Source organism: Coturnix japonica, chromosome 5 (assembly GCF_054131305.1).
Source record: "Coturnix japonica strain WE chromosome 5, WE-NBRP24, whole genome shotgun sequence".
Taxonomy (NCBI): Eukaryota; Metazoa; Chordata; class Aves; order Galliformes; family Phasianidae; genus Coturnix; species Coturnix japonica.
The window spans coordinates 15,898,058-15,919,117 of NC_140667.1; the positions used below are offsets into that span (position 1 = coordinate 15,898,058).

General features: G+C 44.2%; 1 protein-coding gene across 2 annotated transcripts in view; it reads right to left on the bottom strand.

The window, feature by feature from the left end:
- Nucleotides 1–238: 238 nt before the first annotated feature.
- SWAP70 (switching B cell complex subunit SWAP70) overlaps nucleotides 239–21,060 on the bottom strand; it is a 33,068-nt gene continuing 12,246 nt past the window's right edge. The window contains exons 1-10 of one of the 2 annotated variants that reach the window (XM_085550126.1): nucleotides 18,698–20,283; nucleotides 15,452–15,679; nucleotides 12,359–12,505; nucleotides 11,982–12,090; nucleotides 10,518–10,699; nucleotides 7,161–7,268; nucleotides 5,516–5,682; nucleotides 4,574–4,772; nucleotides 3,316–3,412; nucleotides 239–2,296 (exon numbers count right to left, since the gene is read on the bottom strand). In XM_085550126.1, the coding sequence (XP_085406252.1) occupies nucleotides 2,187–2,296; nucleotides 3,316–3,412; nucleotides 4,574–4,772; nucleotides 5,516–5,682; nucleotides 7,161–7,268; nucleotides 10,518–10,699; nucleotides 11,982–12,090; nucleotides 12,359–12,505; nucleotides 15,452–15,679; nucleotides 18,698–18,826 (1,476 nt within the window). In that variant the 5' untranslated portion in view covers nucleotides 18,827–20,283 and the 3' untranslated portion in view covers nucleotides 239–2,186. Of the gene's footprint in view, nucleotides 2,297–3,315; nucleotides 3,413–4,573; nucleotides 4,773–5,515; nucleotides 5,683–7,160; nucleotides 7,269–10,517; nucleotides 10,700–11,981; nucleotides 12,091–12,358; nucleotides 12,506–15,451; nucleotides 15,680–18,697; nucleotides 20,284–21,060 lie in introns of those variants that run through there. The other variant, XM_015864055.2, reaches the window with a different exon arrangement.

Below are 21,060 nucleotides of genomic sequence, written 5' to 3' on the forward strand. Positions count from 1 at the left end.
TGAGTGCGTGGAAATTAATTAGTCATCAGCTGTGTATGTATATTCGACACTATGTGTGTGAGTGCGTGAAGTCCGACACTATGTGTGTGAGTGCGTGGAAATTAATTAGTCACCAGCTGTGTATGTATATTCGACACTATATGTGTGAGTGCGTAAATATCCGACACTATGTCTGTGAGTGCATTGAAATTAATTACTCACCTTGTGTGTGCATGAAAATTAATAATCCAGCTCTATGTTCTGAGCTGTCACTGATGTTTATTACTTTATTAAATAGCTCATTCTAAAGAACAGTAAAAAATCTGAAAACGTGCATCTTTTGGTGTTCTTAAAAAAAAAAAAAAAAAAAAAAACAGAGAAAAAAAACCAAAAACACCACATTTATCCAAAACAAAGACTGCTATGAAAATTACCAAGTTTGGCCCCAGAAGATGACTCCTATCTTCTGCTCCCCACGAGAGGCACAGAGCAGTTTATAGATCATGTTCCTTTTTATCTCGCAAATTTTAACATTAGTATTTCCATTACAGCTTTTTTTCACATTTTTTCTATAAACAAGATCAATATAAAACTGCCTTGTTAGCAAACTTAAGAAACTACTGCTTTTCTGTACAGTAAATACAAATAGGACAATCCTGGATTTGCCTTCCATTTTACCATTTACCATAGCATCCCATTTACCAAAACATTGAAAGATTTCAATTAGTACAAAAAAATATAATCAAAGAGTAAATGTCTGCAAAGATTTCAGTATTTGAGTGAGTCCTAGTTAACAGACAATGAAAATGCTGTCGAGTTCTTAATCTGAAGCTCCGCCTGTACAGCGTCTGAGAGCTGAGCAGCGCCGTGCTGTGTCCAAAGGCACTGGTTACTCACCTAATACGTTCACATCTTATTTCCTAAAGGTAATTTAACATCGAGCTGAATGAAAAACTGTTATGTTTGGTGTGTGTGCAAAAGTCAAAGCTGATTAACAAACCACAGCAGTGGGCACCTGCTCTTCACAAGGCAGGACTTCTCAGAATGCCAGTCAAACTTCAGCTAGACCTCAGTCTGGTGAGCGAGCTACGGGGCAACATCACACACTTGTTCCTTCCCCGCAGAAACAGAAATCGCTCTCTGGTTCTCTACAGAGAAGTTTAAGACTCCATGGAAAATCCTGGTTACCGGTAATGCTGGAATGGATGGACAGGAATTACTTTGTTGTGTAACAGTACTGCTACTGACTCATCATTCTCATATCAAATACAAATGCCAACTTTAGTTTTCATCTCCCATTTTTCTAATCAGGCCCTTAATGAAGAATAAGACAAAACAGAGTGCTACAACTATAGGACTGGTCATTGCATCAACAAACATCTTACATAAACATAGGTTTGATGTAGATATTTCATCTCTGTGCCGTCACGTTCCATTTATGCACTCCAGAACAATCTGAGAGACAAAAGTGAGCATCTGTTAAACCACAAACAGTGTGTTGTGGTTTTCTGAGTTCTTAAACGTTTTTGAAGCCAGCCTCAGGTATGAAGCAGTGACAAGATCAATCTTGCATGACTGCTTTGCCTAAATTTTCTGCAACAGCATTTTGCACATGCCTCTTTCCAATGCTTTTATGTGCATTCCTGCAGAGGACACACAGATCACAGGAGCCAGGAAACAGAGACTGTGGGTACCCAGGGATGAAGCCAGCGACATGAAGAGCAACAGGCAGACAGAGGAAAAAGCAAAAGGAGCCTAAAAGGAAAGAAAGGTAATGCTCTGGACAGAGGCCACAAGACTGACTTCTCCCAGGTTTACATTATACTAAGTATAGCAATTGCTTCCCTTGCTTTTTGAAATGAGAAGGATGGTGCCTGATGGGTTAGATGCTACCTGTTTGTTACAGGCTAATATAGAAACCACTGTGTCACAGGCTACACTTAAATAAAAATCTTCAGTAGAAAAGTCTTGCATAAAGGAACAGGATATCTGTTAAGGTGAAGGAAAACAGCAAGTACTGCCAGACAGCACACAGTGGTATAGTTACTGAGCTCTTAGTAGACACTTCTGCATGGTAAACAGCATTTCCTTTGTAGAAAGGCCATCCTGCTGAGTAAACTAGCATCTTCAAAAGAGCAACAAGCTGTTCTGTGCAAAGCAGAGTGAACAAGGGTAGACTTCTGTTCACAGTGTGTCAGCTATCATCATTACTCAGAAGAGGCTTTTTTCCCTTTCCAGCTCTTCTGTCTTTGCTCCAGTTCAGCTTCAGTGAAGGCTGCCGGACCCCAGTTTGTGATGAGGTGTGGATTCTTGGAGCCTGGAAGACAGAGAGCATTGAAACAAACGTTTCTGACAGTCCCACCACTCCCACAGCAGCAGGACAGACTTGGGATGGTTTGGTCAGCATTCATGAATGCTGACCACCCAGAGCTGGGAGCTGTCTCAAAAGGCAGCGCAAGGAACCACCTCACTGCAGCAGGAGGGACACCGGGGACACAGCAAAGGTGCTTCAAGGGAGAGGTTCCCAGCTAAACATCTAGTAAGTGGTGAAGGGATCTTTCCTTTGTGCTTTTGGCAGACCACATTTAGGCTGACTAACACTCATACGTGCCACCTTCCAGTTGATCCTTGCTTTGTTTAAATATATATAGTAACACAATGCAATACTATAATAATGTAAATACTAGAGACAGAATGATATACTGCAGAATGTTGTATCTTGATATCAGTACAATATTATGATGCAAAGTAGCAATATAATGTAACAGTAATTGCATCATGTCATAACATATGCTATATTATGAAATAACACTAAAAAGAAATAGTTTTAGCAAAGCCACTAGAGGGGGTAAAGATGTGAAAAGGTTCTGATGTTTAATTTTGCACAGGTTTAACACTCCAGGTAGGTGGATTTCATAATGCCCCTTTTGAGAGCAAGAGCCTTTATCTACTGCTAAGTTAATAATACTCATTTATTTCAAGTAAAACCAAATCCTCAGGGAGCAGCAGGTCTCATCAGTCGAGATCCTTCAGTACTTACACTGCACACAGGCAACAAGTTTTAAGTCCTGTATTGACAGTATTTTTTGTAATACACTGTATGTAGTGCAGAGTTGCAACTTCTCTTTCTTCTGAACCATGTAGGTTCTGAATGCAGAACAATCCTACCACTCAGAGGGAAGATCCTACTTTGAGCAGCAGTTCTGACAGTGTAGTGTTTATTGGCTGTAGAGAAACCAGTAAGTTACAAGGAAAGGTGGCCTTAAATACACAGCTGGCTGATGCACATACATGAGCACTCTGCCTTTGTGATTTTCATGTTAATTACTTACTTACCTGGCTCTATTAGTCGAATCAATCCCTCATGGTGAGCTACTTTGTCTTTCCAGCTCCTGGTGTTATTAGCTGCCGTTTCCAACTTCTTTTTAACCTCCTGAAATAAAATACAGCCCCATTTAGACTGGAAGATAACTGTATTGTATTTATACACAAATAAAACACTTTAAAATCCAACAACAACAAAGTGCTGCTGCTAAGCCACAAGCAAGAAAGAGATTCTTCTGCATAAACAGGGCTTTCAATCAGTTCTAAATTGAATGATCAATTATTTGTAGAATAATGTCAACTCCTCCACTCCACCACTTCAGTTTCACACTCTGTTTTTTAATTCTCATATAGTCAGCCATTGGTGCAGAGCAGTAAATGATGCTGCATACACAAAAAAGCTGAGTATTATCTGAAAGCAACGCTCACAATCAGTTACATGCAGCTCCCACCCGGTAAGTCATAAAATGGCCAGAAATATTCCATCTTGGAATCACTGCAGTATGTCCTGTGCCAGTCCAGGCTGCTCCGTAGCACCTGTGAAGCACAGGCTAACTCCAGGGACACGGTGACAGCATCAATACACTCCCGATTAAACAGAAATCTCACTGTTTTGTTTTCCTGACCTAAACAGTCGGGGTCAACACCTCTCCAGCCCTACAGAGTACACACGAATCCAATATCTGTACTCAAGTGATTCTGAGAAATACTTCACATTTCTTCCACAAGTTCAAGCTGCTGGCCTGCACACTCAGAGGAGCAGAGAACATGCCTGGCATTTGGGAGACCAGGCACTGCTCCACATTAAGGGACCTAGACTCATTCCTTGCCATCAATTCCAGTGCTTAAGTACTTCTAAAGGAACAAGGGCTTACAGGTGCACGTCAGGATTTCATCTGTAGAAGACACTGCCCCAAATCATCAAGACACTGCAAGAGTAACTAATTTAGAAGCATCCCATTAAGATAGCAATGGGACTGCATATAGTCTACAGCAGCAGACAGGTACATGAAGTATTTTAGGCTATTGCTGAGCTGGCTTGAGTAGGAATTAGGATAAAAGAATAAAGGAGCGGTATATTTGAAACCTGTCCTCTTCTTCAAATGTAGCGGTCTGTGGCAAAAATAAAAATAAAGTCACTTAACTACCCTCCCTGTCCTTATAATTCTTATGCTTTGCTAATCCTTTTACCAGGTGTGACACTGGTGAACTTCAGTTCAAATACTGCATACCTGGCTAACAGGAGAGGCTGATAAACAGAACAACTCACCTCATATTGTTCAAGGGCCTCTTTCCTTTCCAGTTCAAGCTGTTCCAATTGCTGCATAGCAACCTGAAGGGCCTGTTCCTTTATCATCCTCTGGTTTTCTAGCTCCTGCTTCTCAGCTTCTGTCATCTGAATGGTCTGTTGCTGCTGCAAGTGCCATTTTTCCAGTTCAGCTCTCTTTGCTGACTCCTCTTCCAGTAACCTGCAATGGGGATTATGGTGTCAGCTGCACTTCACAGTAAGCTGTAGCCATTACATAGCATACAGAGGAGAGCCAAGTTAATTATTTTCTTTCTTGGAAATTTTAATTAAAAATAAAGTCAAATATTGGGAAGCAGAGAAAAAGTCACTGCTGCTTGGCTTGTCTTCAGTGTGGCATTGAAAGTCAGGCCAGCAGCAGCAGGCTCACTGCTACAGGGGCTGCTCAGAAAATTCAGTCAGTGATGCAAACGCAAAACATTAAAAACCAGAGAAGAAACAAACATGATTTGTCTTAACTGTCTGGAGAGGAGTAACTCCATGAGGAAACAAAGCACAGAAAGCAAAGCCCATACCTGCAGCAGATTTAACCCTTTGTCATCAGTTAAAATACAACAACAAGCTGCATTCACAGCTGCTGCTTTACAAAACACACAACTGAAAGTTTATACAGAGCAATGACTGTTTTTAGTGTGGACAGGCACAGTGCATGGTGAAAACTAAGTGAGCCTGCACTCCTGAAACGGCTGAGCACTGTCTCTGGTAGGGCTAATAAAAACAAAAAACCAAGAATGCCAACTGAGGCCTCCATAACTTAACAAAAGAAAATCTCCCATCTTTGCACTTGAAGTTATTCCCCCTTCCCATCGCAGCGTGCCAGATGCAAACAGTCGATAAAAGTACAGCACAGTTGGTTATTAGTGCAGGGGAGGGGGAACAGACATCACCGCTGGGTAACATACATACCTGGCTTGAAGTTTCCTTACAGTCTCTTCATCCTGACGTGCTTGTTTCTCAACCTCCAAAGCTTCCTGCAGCTGCTTGTACATCTCTTCCAGTTCACGTACTCTCTGTAAATACTGTTCCAGTTCAGACGATTTCTGAGCGACTTGCTCTTCCATTTTTTGTCTCACCTAGCAGCACAAATTGAGGGTGTGTGTGAGTTACCATTCAGTTCAGGTTTCCAAGGATAAAGGAAGGTTTCTCTCAGATGGCATTTTCAGAGACATTTTCCTGCAGCCTGCAGAGCAACACCAATCAAAGAGGGCCTAGAATTGTCCCTATGGAATGGTCAGTTACATCTTCTCACTGCACAGGACTTTTACAGTGCTTTAAGCCTATCTTCAGTCAGTTTGATCATGAGGCTTAGTGTACAGATACACACTAAACAGAAGGAAGGAAAAGCTTGCAGACTGCCTGGACACAAAGGTATGTGTACCTTAATTACGCTGTTTCAGTTCCTTTACTGTGGCAAGCCCTCCTCTAGCAGCAGCAGATTTCACACGCAACTAGATGACGGCGCTGCAGTGTGTGTAACAGCAAAGTGTGGATAAAGGGCTGGAAATCAGCCGGGGAGGTTGGCTGAGCTAAGAGCGACTACTGTAACCAAAAATTGAAGGTAAGGACTAGAGAAAAGAGAAGGAGAAGATGCGTATCCACAGACATCCTGCCTCATCCACCTTCCCCATCACTGACCTGAGCAGAAAATGAGGGCTACTGCAGGACTTGAACCATCCTGCTCAGCTCACACTGGGGACAACAGCAACCAGCTACCATTAAACTGAGAGGAGAAAGCAGCCAAACCGCAGCAATTAGTAATGCATAACAACGCTTCACAGAAGGTAAAGTGTCAGCAAGAAAAGCTTGCTTTCTACTGTGACAGGACAGCGTGTCCTGCTCCACTGCTGCTCTCCCTGGGCTGACCTCAATCCCACTGACCCAGAAAGCCACAGTGTCCAGCCATGCACACTCAGCCCATAACACAGCACTACACACACGTTGCCCTGAGGCGTTGTGCATAATTGCACTGACACAACTATTTCTTTTCCTGCAGCTGACAGAAGAGCCTGTTAATGCCTCACTAATTCCCTGAAGACAGAAAGATTAGTTGTGGAAATCCTTGTCCTGGATCATAAGAACAGCATTTTAACGCTGCAGGTTTCCCTTTAATTGTGCTTGTGTGTGGCTAATACAGAAGAACCAGCAGTATGGAAAAGGAACCGCTAGGGGAATAAACTCAGAAAAATCCTAAAATGCATTTTAAACTGTGTCTTTCTTTGTTCATTATCTACACAATGTGTGCACTCCATCTGTGAAAATAAGGAAGGATACATTCAGTCTGCATTTACTTTGCCCACCATTCATTCTACTTGTGATTTCCCAGCAATACTGAAGCTCGCTGTGCAAATCATGGAGCTGTTTCAGGATTTTTAATTCCCTTGTAAAATCCTTTTATCCTTCCATCTCTACCAAACACAATTATACAGGCTGCATTCTCCAACCTCCTGCAAGTTGTGCTGGAAGCTTTCAGTGACTGTGTGTGAGGGACAGCCCTGCTGAGTGCGCTGCCCACAGCCTGGAATCGCAGCAAAAACCTGCAGGCACCACTCACCATTTTCTCTCTCTCCAGCTCCAGACTGAAACGATCCTGTAACTCAACTTGGGTCTGAAGCCTTTTCTTCTCCTCCTCAGCAGCACGGGCAGCCGCTGCTTCCAGTTGCTGGAAGGGAAAGAGAGAAGGAAAAAATAACTCATCAAATTCCAAATTGTTTGGGGAAATTGAATTCAACCTATTTATTTATTTTAAAGAAACCATTAAAAGCAGTTGAGGCTTCAGCTGTTGTCTGTTTTTGTACTTGATGTCTGAGCCCGTTCTCATTCTCTGGGTCTCACTTTCAGTGTTACTATTGCAAGACAGTTCTAAATTGATAAATAATTCTTTTTTATCTTTTAATTGACTACCAGATTTCCTCCATATTTCCCTTGAGATCTCCATGGCAAAACCAACAGGGAAGGAAATACGGCCACGTCTGTTTTGTATGGGGTAGAAAACTACTTCAGAAAACCCCATTCCAGGCAGGAGTGCACAGGAGTTCAGCAACAGTGAAAAGATGCCAGCATGCACAGAGTTCATATGGAAAGAGGGAAGCATTGAATTGCCATGGCAAAGCAGAAGCATCACAACATTTGACTATAGGAAGTGATTGTGCTATCATGAATCACATCCCTTTAACATGCCATAAATTGCCATCTAAGGTAAAAAGAATTATAGACAATAATCACCACTTGAAACTGTGAGGAAAAAATTCTCCTTATCAAAGCTAAAGAGAAACAGCTGCTGGGACCTTCACAACTCCTTACAACTTATTTAACAGGGTTGGGTTGTTTTTTCTTTTTGTATCTTAGTTCCACAAATAAAGATTGCCATTGCATTTATTCCTTTCATCTTACTTCAATAGCACCTACATTCAGAGCGCTGGGAGGGCTGGAAATGTACAAGCACCAGTCAAAACATTAACAGCACTGGAAACAAAATAACTCTTTCACAGCATTTTCTAAAGAAACTTATCTGATTCATGGGAGAGAACAGAAAACAAGCGCCCTTTTTTAACATGCTGGACTGGGGAGTTCATTGCCACAGACCTTCAGTGAGAGAGGGACGCCCATCTTTAGATGGGCAGAAGGGAAGGCTCCCAGTTTCTCTTATTAAGCTTTAGAACACAGTATAGAAATGCTCTCCTTTGAAAGGCTAAAATTACTCTACCAGTCTTAGGGGAGTATTATCCCTCCTCTGTCAGAACATCAGTAACATACAATGACGGTCAAACCCAAGCTGTTATTTAAGTGAAGTTTCCTTCCTCACGTTCTAATCAAACACTGCCAGTAGTGAACAGAGAGAGCAAACACGTGCCAGGCTTTTGCCACAGCTCAACAAGCCGCTCCTAGCAGCAGCTCCCTGCTTTCCTTGCAGAAACCTGCATGGTGCCTGGCCCGTAACATTACCTGGGTATCACAGCAACTGTGGGCTTTAGGGAGAAGCCCCACAGTGTGAGGACAGGAAGGGCAAGAAGAACACACTACTCCATGGATCCCATTCAAGACCCCAGACTGAAATAGAAAGGGTGCACAAGGCTTTTGCACATTCTCTTGGTAAGAAAACTTACGACAATCTATTCAGCATGTGCATCTCAAAACTCCATTTCACATTACGAAAAAAGGTCTGTTTTACACAAAGGCACCTCTATTCTTCTGATATTTTTTAGAGCAGAAGCTATCAAAACAAAAACCGGTCTGAGTGTGCACTTTGGCAGCTGCTGTGTAGGGCTGGCTCCCAGCCACCTGCAGCAAACCAACCTCAGAGCCTGCCAGAACAATTCCTCTCCCTGAACCACTTACAAAGACTTTTTCTTGAAGAGTTTTGGTGTTGTGTTGTTTTTTTAACTAATCAGTTTATATTCTTCCAGCATAGCAGCTCCCAGATAATTCCACTTAGTCAAAGCGCAGTAGACCAAGTTCTTTTCCTGGAGAAGTCACTTCAATCCCACCCACTTTAAAAGATGATCCTTTACCTCAGCTCCTGTTGGTTTACCCCTTGTGACTGCAGAGAGACAGCCTGGAGCCTGCCAGCATCCTGCTGCTCCCTCAAGAATGCTCTCCTATAGTCGTCCCCCACTGTCTGTCCATGAAGTCCATTGCACACAGAAATCCATCCCTGTGTTCTCTGTTAACAGGTACATTTTTAACCACTAAATCTGTAACACAGGCTACCCTGTGAAGCACATTTGGCTTTACAACTTGGTTACACGTGGTGTATAGGGGGAAACTTAGAAAAATGGTTTTCCACTGTCAGATTTTCCTTTAAAACAAAAGGAATGCATATATCCTCAATGGGAACACAGACAGTCAATTTAGGAAGAGAGTGAACAAAAGACTCTCTAGACTAAGCATGGAGTAAAGATCTCCGCTGCCCCAGCAGCAGGCACTCAGCAGCCAGGCATTGGTGAGCACTTCAATGGCTCTCTACCCTAATTCCAGGGCACATACTTCTTTAAAAGGCATCACGGCAATTAAACACATCTGTAGCTCTCCCTGCAAGTCCTTACAAGTAAAATACAGGAAGAGAATCTGAATTCCAATCAGTGTCTCTGCAGAGAACTATCACACACACTCTGGTTCCAACGATCCATCAGCACGTTCAGCCCCACTGCTGCTGTGCAGACACAGCACAGGCACTTCCAGCCACTGGATTTAGACTAGAAGCGTCTGTGAGGAAATCAGTTCACTCAGAAAAACTTCTGCTAATGCTCAGAAATTCTTAGAGCAATTCTAAGGCTTTCAAAAGACAATCCAACATTCCCAAGGAACAAGCATTTAACCTACATCTGAACAGTACATTTCTCACCTCCATAAATCTCCCTCACGCTGCTACAATATAATTAAACTTCTACATATACACAAAATCAATTTGCAACTTTGGAACCTCTGTAAATTAAATCTCTAGAAATTAAGTCTGTGTGAGGAGGAGTGTTCTGCCCCAGATAGAACAGCACTAGAAAAATTGCCTAGGAAATTCAGTGGGAAGCCCCCTGTTGGGCAGGTATTTCCAACAGGGAAAAACCCAAACCAACAACCAAAAGTAACTGAAAATGCAGGAGTGCCCAGGCACAAAGCTGGGGTTTTCCTTCACAAACTTCAATAACATTCATATGCACAGAGTACGGGGCCACAGCACACGGGTTACCCTGAGCCCACAGATCCCTGAACTGGCTGCAGGCAGTGCCCAGGCGTCCCTGTGGGCTGCAGCAATCCACTGACCGGGGCACTCCATCTGGCACAAACTCCCCTCCTCCACCAGAGTCTACTTAATGTGCCTCAACACCAGAACAGCCAAATGGTCTTCCAAAGCCCATCTAAACCATGCAGGCTGAGCCTAAAGCATGCAGTGCTGCTCAGCAGCTCGCACTCCCACCTTTCTCACAGTCTCCAGCTCTTTCTGTTTGTTCTCGTTGGCCGTCTGCAGTTCCTTCATCTGCCGCTCCAGCTCCTCCTGCTCAGCCAGCAGCTTCTGGCGCAGCTCTTTCCGTTTCTGACGTGCCTCTTTGTGTGGCGGAGGGCTCCCCGCTCGCAGCAGGCTCACGGTGGTCTGTATGGCTGGGAAGGAGCGTGCAAAACACAGGGAGAGAGAGAGTAGGAGAACATCACCGAAGGGAAACACCCAACTTTCCAGACAGCCCAGGGAAATGAATAGCTCTGCTGGGGATTTTTCTTGTTTTAATGCATGTTTAAATCACAAACACAACCCTCTAGTAAAAGGAACTTGGCTTTGAATAGGCTGTGCGCCACAGGAAGGTCCGGCCATTCCAAGGCATTCTGTCAGTTCTGATACTGATGTCCAACACGCAGTGGACAAACCAATTATTTGTATATTCATATCACTACACAAACAACTCCCACACTTCTCACTGCCTGGGTTCAGCAAATCTGATCAACAGGTCTGAAATGTTACCTGACATACATGTTCACCAACGGTCCCAGAACTGAGCTTACACCATTTTTAGACTCACTGGAAAAGCAGCCTCCCAGTAAGCAAGCAGTTCTCGTTTATATTCAGATAAGGAAATAACAGGCATTAAAGCTAAGGAGAAGTAGATGCTTTTGATATATATCAATACATGCTTTTTATTGGTCACAACCATGAAAACAGATCTCATTTAGGAACCAAGTAATTCTTTGTACATTAGACTTTGGTGCAAAGTACGTGTTTCAGGTAGAAAGGAGGTGTGAAAGAGCTCCAAATAGAAGCAGTGTAAATATTAAAATGCTGCACATGCTTAAATATTGCTGGCAACTGTGGATTTGCAACAGCCTCAGCCTTGTCCTGCTAAAGATGCACATGATGTCACACTGTGCATTACCTGGGAAGGCCTCAGAAGGTGTTAACTTCTTTGTGGTAATAGAAAAGGAAGTCTCAATTCACAGCCTTACCCTCAGCTCAGCAAGCCAAGCTACCTCAAGCAAAACCATGAAAACAGAGCCCATTTATGATGCTGAAAGAAACAAGCTTCCCCATTCTCCTCAAATACAACAATTTCTTGTGCATTTCCTGCCCTTCTCACCTGTAGAAGAGCAGCCATATAGAAAAAGCAAATAGTAACAATTTAATTTGGGCTGCTTGAACTGAACGAAAGAAGTCAATTCCCTCCCTATGGACCCTTAAAAGGTCACAAAATGGAACCCCCGAAAACTGCAAGATCAAGCCATTTCATAAGGCTTCAGCTTACTTTAAAGCCCTGGATGCTGGGCATCCTGATCTAGCAGATGGAAGCCCTGCCCAGGGCAGGGGCTTGAAACCTGGCCATCTTTAAGGTGTCTCCTTACACTTAAGCCATTCTGTCATTCCATAAGAATAAGTTCAACATTTTTGAAGCCTTACCTTGAATCCACTCTTGTTTCTTCTTTTTATCAGAGGCACTGATCTCAAAGCTTTTATCAAGGCACTTTATGAGAAAAAGGCATTTCTTTCCATCTTTGTCAGGCAAGGCCTAGAATGGATAACAAAGGGTTGTTCTGCAGACATCATTAAGCTATGTTGTCAAGCCCCATTTCTACCCTTTTACATATCTACAAATAATAATATGAGTAATGTTTATACAAAGAACACATACAGACTGCTTCATAGAAAGTAAAAAAATATTCTATGAATAAAAGCTGTCAGAAGTCCCATCCTCCCTCCCCCCCCCCCCCAAAAAAAAGATAAATTCTTCTTCAGACATAGTCACTATTGGTTTTCTGTTAATCTCTTCCTTTTACCTCTACACAACAGTTGCCATCCAGTATGATGTCTCCCTTCTTGTCCTTTAGATCTTCACTTACATAGTAGGAAATAATATTGGGTTTTAGTACAAACCATCGTTCTGTCCAGTTTTTCCTTTTGTGACCTTTTTTCAGCATATAACCCTGCAAAAAAACAGCAGCACAGCTGAAAGGCCTGGCCTGTGCTTAACATCTCAGCCTTCTGCTTATGTGGCTTAAGAATCTTTAGCAGAGTACACAGAAAAATTAGCCCAAGACCCTACAGACAGCCCCTATACATTCCCATCCCTAAAACCAGCATGCTTTTAATTGTCTGCCCCATGGGAAACAGCTCCCTGATCCTCCGTCCTACTTTCAGTACAAAGCAAGAGAAGTCCTACCCTGGGATCAGCTCCACACAGACACACACTCATTTTCATTTCATTGAGCCCTGTTAAAGCAGCAATCCACATACACTGCTTCTGTGAGTGTGCTGCGGGAACTGATAGCAGAACCATCCTCCTGGCACCTGTCTGATAGGATACAGCAACACTCGCTGGTGAAACCTGCATTTTGCCTTCACAGAACAGAGCTGTGTCTGGATTTAAATAACACCAAGATCTCTCTGCCAGTATTTTATTTCCTGAAGATGATTGACTCCACTTTCTTATCAAGAAAAACGTTTGTAAGCTTGTCCTGAACGCTGCTACTGAAGAGTATTTCAAAAGGAAGAGAAGCCCACACATTGTTTCTGATGTCCATAGAAATAAAATAATAAAAATCACAGCAACCTAATGATAATAACTGGGTATCATGAGCAAATCCCCCAAGTTTCTCCCTACTGAGTATTAACGTATCTGAACCAACAGCAGCAATGTATGCGCAGGCATGCTAGTGATCCTGCTCTACTTGCTCCACTATGGGGATGGCAATTCAAAACCCATCTCATGGATAGAAACCAATCACTCTTCCAGGCATTTGATTTTTTGTGTCCTTATGCAGGGGCACTGCTGGGAGCTGGTTACGCTACAGTCCGTTATTGCTCTACAGTTTCAAAGTCAGCTGGTAGTTCAGCTGCCATTTCTGGAATGATATTTCAGGTTGAGATAATGGTAAAGTTAAGAGACAAACGTTCATGGTTTCCTTTCTATGTCTTTCAGCCACAGCACACTGGAAATAAGCAAACAAACACGCTCTGACAAAACCAAAGCCGTCTCTCTCTACAGGTCTGGGGCAAAGAAATCAGGACATTCACAGGAGCCTGCTTGTTTCTAGAAAACAAAACCACACACACAGAGCTTGGCTGCACTCAGCTCCTCCAGCCGGAGCCCAGCCGTGCCTATTCCCTCGCCATCCCACCCCTTGGCCAGGACAGGAACATGCAGGAATGCTCTGCCTCCCCCGCACACAGCTGGAGGTCCAAGTGGTTGCAAGGGCATGTGAAGGACTCCTGCAGCTTTGCTATTCCTTCCTCACAAGATCCTGTCCATAACCAGGTGTCTTTCTCTCCCTTATACACTGACAGAATTGGCTTTCAAAGCCAGGCCAGAATGATATTTTCCCCACAAAACTGCTGCAAAATCTGCATCTATTATTTTCTTGCTCCTGGAGTTATTTCACACCAACTATCACAGAAGCAAAGGACGCTTCTTTCAGAAAGCTAAAATACAATAAAATTTAGTTGTCATTGCAACCCTGCTCAGTCTTAAAGAGCCAGAATAAGTGTGCAACAACAGCAACACGGGTGCTAAATGATGTGTCATTCATAGCTTGAAGCAATAAACCAGACCACTCTGCCAGCCAAGAGCTACCAGGGAGCACGCTGTGCCTGAAGCAGACAGGGTCAGCCACAGAGGAGCTCCATTCTCCCTTAGGCCAGTGACTGTCAGTGGTGGTGGGCCACACCTCACTACAAACTATTTTTAAGCATTGAGGAACCACTCACAGGCACTCAGACATCCTCGAGAATGAGGCTGAGCCTCTCAGAGAGGAAAGAAAGGAGACAGTCAAGGGGAATTAAAAAAATAAAAGAAGAGGAAGAGACAACGCCATATAGAAACCGAAAGAAATCAGATTTCCTCACGGGTTACAAGTGGAAGGCCTGATAGGACACCAGCTATTTTATCTTCATGTTATTAAAGTGCAGAATGGTTTTGCACTCATCTGACTCAGAATGTGCATCTGCCCCATCCCTCACCTCCAATAAGCAACCAGGAGTTAACAAAAATAGACCTCGACATTTTCATGTGGCTGTTCTAGAAGCAGCTCCTGTGCCAAAACACTCTGATGATTTCTGCAGGATGGTTTTGCACAGCCTGCCAAGAAAGCCTCTGCTTTCATCCTCACCAAGAAATCAAATAAAAAAAAAAATCCCTATCAGGTAAAAGTCAGTGTAACACAGCTCTGCGGGTAAGCTCAGCTGGGAGCCCGCACACCCCAAAATAGTTCTCAGTTTGTAAAGCCGCTCCTGAACAGATCATCTGGAAATGTGCAGAACCTAAAGGCTGACAGGAGCTTGCTGTGGGGTCAGTGTGATGTGTCTGAATACAAGCGAGCCCTGAGCTGCATTGACTGCTAAGCACAAGAAAGGAGAAAGCTCTGGAGATCCCCTACATATTCCCTAATGAAGTAGGGCAACTTAGAAGCAAATGCTTCAGCCCAGCACTCCTTTGTCCAGACCCTGATGAATACACAAGTTGTGACAACACAATTTCTATTGCTACAGTGTTTATTTGCATCTGGAATAAACATTTCCAGAGACTGAAGAATTGTCATAAATTAAGAACTGACAGCTGTAGCTACTCTGTCAGCTAGAAGGAACTGATAATACCATGAAAAGCTGTATTTCAGTCAGAACACACTTCCTTTTTAAATGGAAATCCTCCCAGCAAGCAGCTCATTCGCCTTACTGCAATAATTATATCAATCTGAACACTTCCAGTTTCTCTCTGACAAAAATTAGGTCATATTGAAGAACCCTGATAAGTAATTCATCTAATTCTCCCCCTTCTCTTTATCCATCAGCCAAAGAAATTCCATCACAAGTTTAACATTTTCTACTGATACGGTCACTGGCTCTGTTGTGAAACATCAGTTCTCTGTGGTCCTTACCTGTTTGAGTACATCTAATATGAGCTCATTAAAGACTTCATTAACTGCCATGGACACAGTCTGCCGGTCCATGCCTTTACTGAACTGCCCGCTCCCAATGAGTTCGATCAGCTCCCACGCAGACAGACCCTCCCGGCTGGTGTTGAGGGCAATCTTGTAGAGGTCAAACTGCTCCTGCTGCCAACCCGCTCCCATTGCTTCCGTCAGCTTTTTAAGTAAGTATTCAATCTGTAAGGAAATATAAGCAGAAATTAATCCCTTTCAGCAGATGTAGAAATCAAGAGTCTCCAGAGAAGCACAGTTTAATAGTGCTGAAACTCCTTACAGCTGTGTTCCCATTTAGGCACCAACATGAGCACAGCTCAATTTGCAAAGACTGCAGGAGCCAGCAGCCTTCTGCCTCAGCTGAACTCCTGGCAGCCAGCCCCACCTGCAGTTTCCCTCTTCATCACAAAGAAACACATCATTGACCTGCCAGCCTCTTCTACATTCAATTTCCTACAGGACACGGACCTTCCCTACTGCACCCTCCAACCCAGCACCACTGAGGTGTGAGAAAGCAGGAAGTTTCAGAAAGCGCTTGTGGAAGAGGAAAAGCAAACAAATTACAGGCAATAAGAAGAGTAAGCGAAATGCAGAACCGCTGGTGTATGGCCACGTCTCAGCCTTCACCTGCCCCTCCACCACTGCACACCAGCTTGGCAGAGGCAGCAAAAATATAGATACTTATATAGAAAAATATAGATATTTTTCACCTCAGCTTTTATTGTTCCCAGAATGAACTCTCCTTTTCCTTTAATCTTTCATCATCCTGTACACATCCTGTAGAAGCGTAATGCTTCTAATAGCTGCTCCAAATAAACACGGGAATATAAAGAGGGAAAGAAAGTCGGCTGTGTTTTGTTTATTTCGCAGTGCATTACTGTTCATTCACTCTTTAAACGCGGCAAGCTCTGAAACTAAGCCTGCCTACAGCTTTAGCACAGTAAAAACGGCTCATAAAGAAAACTATTAGCGAGAGTCTTTATGCAAGGACCTCAGCGCAACAAAGCAAAAACCGCACTTCTGCGTTTCCTTCGGCGATGCAGACAACACGGAGCAGAGCTCAGCCTGGCTGCAGCTGCTGCCGCGATGCTCCGCTCCATCACTGCCTGCACCGGGTGTACGGTGTGAAGGTGCCTCACCGAGAGCAACGCAGACCAAATGCTTTCCAGGACTTCCCGTTTTGTTTGGGGTTTTTCCCCACCGATGTTGGTCTGCACAGCTGGGGAGCAGAACACGATTCCTCATAGGGCTGAGGAAGCCCGGCGTGGAGCCCCACGGGGTTCCTCCGCAGAGCAGAGCTCGGGAACTGCCAGACCCGGCACAAGAGGTTTGGCAGCACCAAGAAACATGGACACGTCTCTCGTCCGATTCCTTTACACATCTTTTCCCCCATGTGGAAGCACAGATCAGCCCCAGCAGGAGCTCTGCACAGCAATCTGGGCTTCAAAAGTAAAGCACGAGAAGGCGAGACCTGCCAAGGTGCTGGGCAGTCTGGCAAAGTAAGGTAGAACATATATAATGTGTCATCGTGTGATGCACTAAAAAGAAGGCAAAATATCCTTTAATGTTATTTGTACATTCTTTTACTTTATTTTGCTTCCTGGAGCAGATGCAAACATTTAAGGCTGCTCACCTCCCCTCTACAAGTCAGTACCATCACCACAAATATCCCAAACCCCACTGAAGTACAGAGAGCATATTGTAACTCTTTGTATATTACATGTTGCAATTTGAACAGTCTCAGAACTTATACTTCATTCTGAAACATGGAATGACCCACATCCCACACGGCTTTTGTCAGACATCAGTGCGGGGTGCTGGGGTGGGGCATGACTAGGGAGCAGTGTGAGGGAAATAGTGAGAAGGGAGTTGGATCTGGCCAATATGGCAGCAAACAAGAGGCCATTCATTATGAGCTCAAATGAGGAATGTCTGAGAGCCAACGACATTTCCCCTCCTCCCCAAGGAGACGTGTGAGCTCAGCAAATAACTGACAAATTAAGGCTGCTGGCTCACACACAATCTGCCCTTGTGGTTAAAGAGTAGCGTTGAAAAGCAAATGTGAAGCAATGTTTGCTGCTGTCCTGACAGGGCTTTGCTCACTCTTTGATGCTGATGCAGTTTTGCTTTAGGACTAACGCTGCACCCAACGCTGTATTCCATGCCCTGGAGCATGGAAAACCAGTCCCATTCCACACCAACACTTTTCAACCAGAACTCTGTCAGCAGAAAACAAAACAACATAAAGCTCAGGGGTTCCTTAACATGAGCTATGCAGCCTGCCCAGCATCTGCTCTCAGGGTAGCTGTTCTTTACCCACACTGTAATATCTACTTGCTTTCCACTTCCAGGTCTCTTCTCACTGGTGACAAGTGTCAGGATGAGGGGAAATGGCCTCAAGTTGCACCAAGGTAAGTTTAGGGTGGATGTTAGGAAACACTTCTTTACAGAAAGGGCAGTTAAACACTGGAATAGGCTCCCCAGGGAGGTGGTTGAGTCACTGTCCCTGGATGTGTTCAAGAGCCGTATGTATGTGGTGCTCAGAGATATGACTTAGCAGAGGGTTGTTACTTAGGGTACTATGGTTAGGCTGTGGTTGGACTTGATGATCTTTGAGGTCTTTTCTATCCTCGGCACGGTTCTCTGCAGGGAAATAAGTTTCACAAGAGTTTCACCTATTTTTCTGATACATAAAGTGGGTATCCTAGAGTAGGAAAAAGAAAAAATGATGTCAAGGTGGCTTTCACACCCAACAGAGCGTGGCAGACGAGGCTATTCTGGTGCATGCTATTCAAATAGGGTTTGTGGCATTAATAGTGCAGACAAAAAAAACCATCCAAGCTGTACCCAATCCTGTACAAGTAACATGGCAGCAATCACGGCCCATTTCACAGCCCTCATCTGTTCCTTTCCCCACCGCATCAGAACAACACACACACTCTCAAATCAAATGTTCCTCCTTTCCACTGTCACCAAAAATCCCCATGTTTGAATTCATTGAACTTCAGATAAGAGCTCCTCCAGATCAATAGTTGGTGAAAACAGAACCCTACGCACAGAGCTTTTATTCTACTTACATCAGTTTAGATTTTAGTTCCGAATTGCTAAGGGTCAATTCCTAATACATCATTCACAGTATCAGATGCCAGCATACAGAACATGGAAACAAAAGAGGTCACAAAGTATTTCTGCAGGAAATACCTTCAGAAGAATCACTGCTGGCAACTTGAGACTTTCACCTCCCTTCGCCTCATTTTCAAACGCACAGCAAAACCACACAAGATTCAGACCCTCTTTGTGCCGGGTAGAAGGATTAGAGATGTCATACATTAATGCAGTGAAGACCAGAGGACAAAGAGAAGGCGACTATACAAACCATGGTTCCTTAAGAAACCAGACCTAAAAAGCACAGACAGGAAGTACACAAGGCTTGCTTAAAAGCCATTACGTGAGCACTGCTTTACAACAAGAGCTCACTGCCCGCAGTGCACCTATCTGCCAGCTTCAGCACTGGGGCGGCCCAGGAACACACTGACCACACACCGCAGCTCTCAGGCGATAAAGCATTCCTAAGGCTGCAGTCACATGTCCAGAAATGAGAAAGGGGAAGTGTTAGGAAACCTCCTCATACAACAGAAAACATCTGGTTAAACAGCACACAATCAAGTCTGACAACTAAAACGGGAGGTGTAAGGAAATCTCATGACGGACCAGAAATAGTTTTCCTTTTATGGCTGCAGCACTCCTCACCTCTCTTCCTTTTTGTTTTCAGCTCGTGGAGGAGGTCAGCCTGTGAGGGCTGAAGGAAGCACACATTTCAGTGCCTGCACCACAGACGCTGAGTGGGAGCACTCAGTGGGGAACAGGAGCAGCTCTCCCCATGCTCTGCTCCCTGAGACCAGCAGCCGCACAGCTGCTCGCTAAAGCTCTGCCCACTGCTGCCCTTAGACAAGAACTGTGTCAATTCTGGAGACCATCTGCAAGCAACAACTTTAACTTGAGCAAACAATATACAGTGCTGTTTTTCTCCAGGCTGCCTTCACTCAGCTTACAGAAATGCTGTACCTCGCACGTACCACAGCTTCTCCCTTGAAACAGGAGGGAGATTTGATAGCTTTTCACATTTCCTAGGGACTCAAATACTTCAGCACAACAGACATTTATGGACCCTTGTTCCTTCCCAGCTCTCCTCTCTACAGCCCAAGGCCACCACCAGCTGAGTCTTCCATATCAATGGGGAGGCACAACTCTTGTGCCCATGCCCCGGCTGCTCACCATCAGCACAAAGCTGCAGCCCACCCCAGGCCCTTCCCCACACCGGATTTCACTGACCTCACTCACCCTGATGCCAGGCTGCCACCTCTCCTTACACAGCAGGGGAAGAGCCCAGGCCAAGCACTGCTTCTGGCTTCCAGTCTGATCTGTGCTAACCAAGCAACAGGACGGCTTCTGGCCTGTGTTACCCCTCCACTGCTTCTAAATTTCCTCTTTGTAACTGTTTTCCTTGCCTTATGTTTCCAATGCTTTCCTCAGCCTCTGCCTCCGAAAGCTTTCCAGACTGTCCTCCCTTTTCTGTTTGAGCAACAGCTATAACACTTCCAATCTGCAATCTGCCCAACACCTGGGCAGGGAATCAAGCCTGAATGCTTTGCAGCTGGGGCAAGAGCCCGTCCCTGGTGTGCTAAGAGGAAAGGCCCAACACAGCAGCACCTGTGTGCAGGTACACAGCACTGGCAGGAAGGAAAGACAGCAGCCTCAACTTTCAGTCCAAGTGGTGCAAAGAAGTGAAACTGCACACAAGCCAGAGAGTTTTCCAGATAAGAGATGGTTCAAACAAATGCAGAAACAGTTCAGGTCATTAAAATCAGAATCTCAGAAAGGCCCCAAGGAGCAGGTCCTGAGAGGAGGAGGAGGTAGAGAACTTCACAGTTGTACCAACACCTTCAATGGATACCTAAGATATTTCTCTATATCACAATCTTGCCATCCACAAGGTGGAAAGTAAAAATGTTCATTTGATCACTGTTCCTACTTGGAAGTACCACCCAAGTTTCTTAATTCCTTATAAAGGGAAAATAAAGTTCAAAAGCCAAAAAGCCTTGGAGGTGGGAGGGAGGAGGGGAAGCAGCTGGATCCTGCACTAATCACCCTAAGCCAGAAGCAGCAGTAAGTGGCATGTTGCAATATTCACAGCCAAGGATAAGAGAAACAAACAGGGAGGGAGAAGTGCTTGCTCCCTGGCTGCGAAGTTATAGTGATTCATGGGAGGTTTACATTTGTCTTACCCAAACATAAACACTACAGAGCATTGCCCTCCCATCTGCTCCACACTCTGCAAAAATCCCTGCTCACATTTCATTCATAGATGAGGTGCAGGACAATTTCAGCTCACAGACAGGCAACACTATCATTTAGTAAAAACTGAATACATAAACCAGTTTTCATATGAACTTGGGAGGCATAGAAAGGAAAGAAAAATACCTTGACTAGGTACCAATATCACTTTGAATGCTATTGAAAAAAGCTGTTTTCAGCAGAACTTCTCAGTATCAAGACAAAGAAAT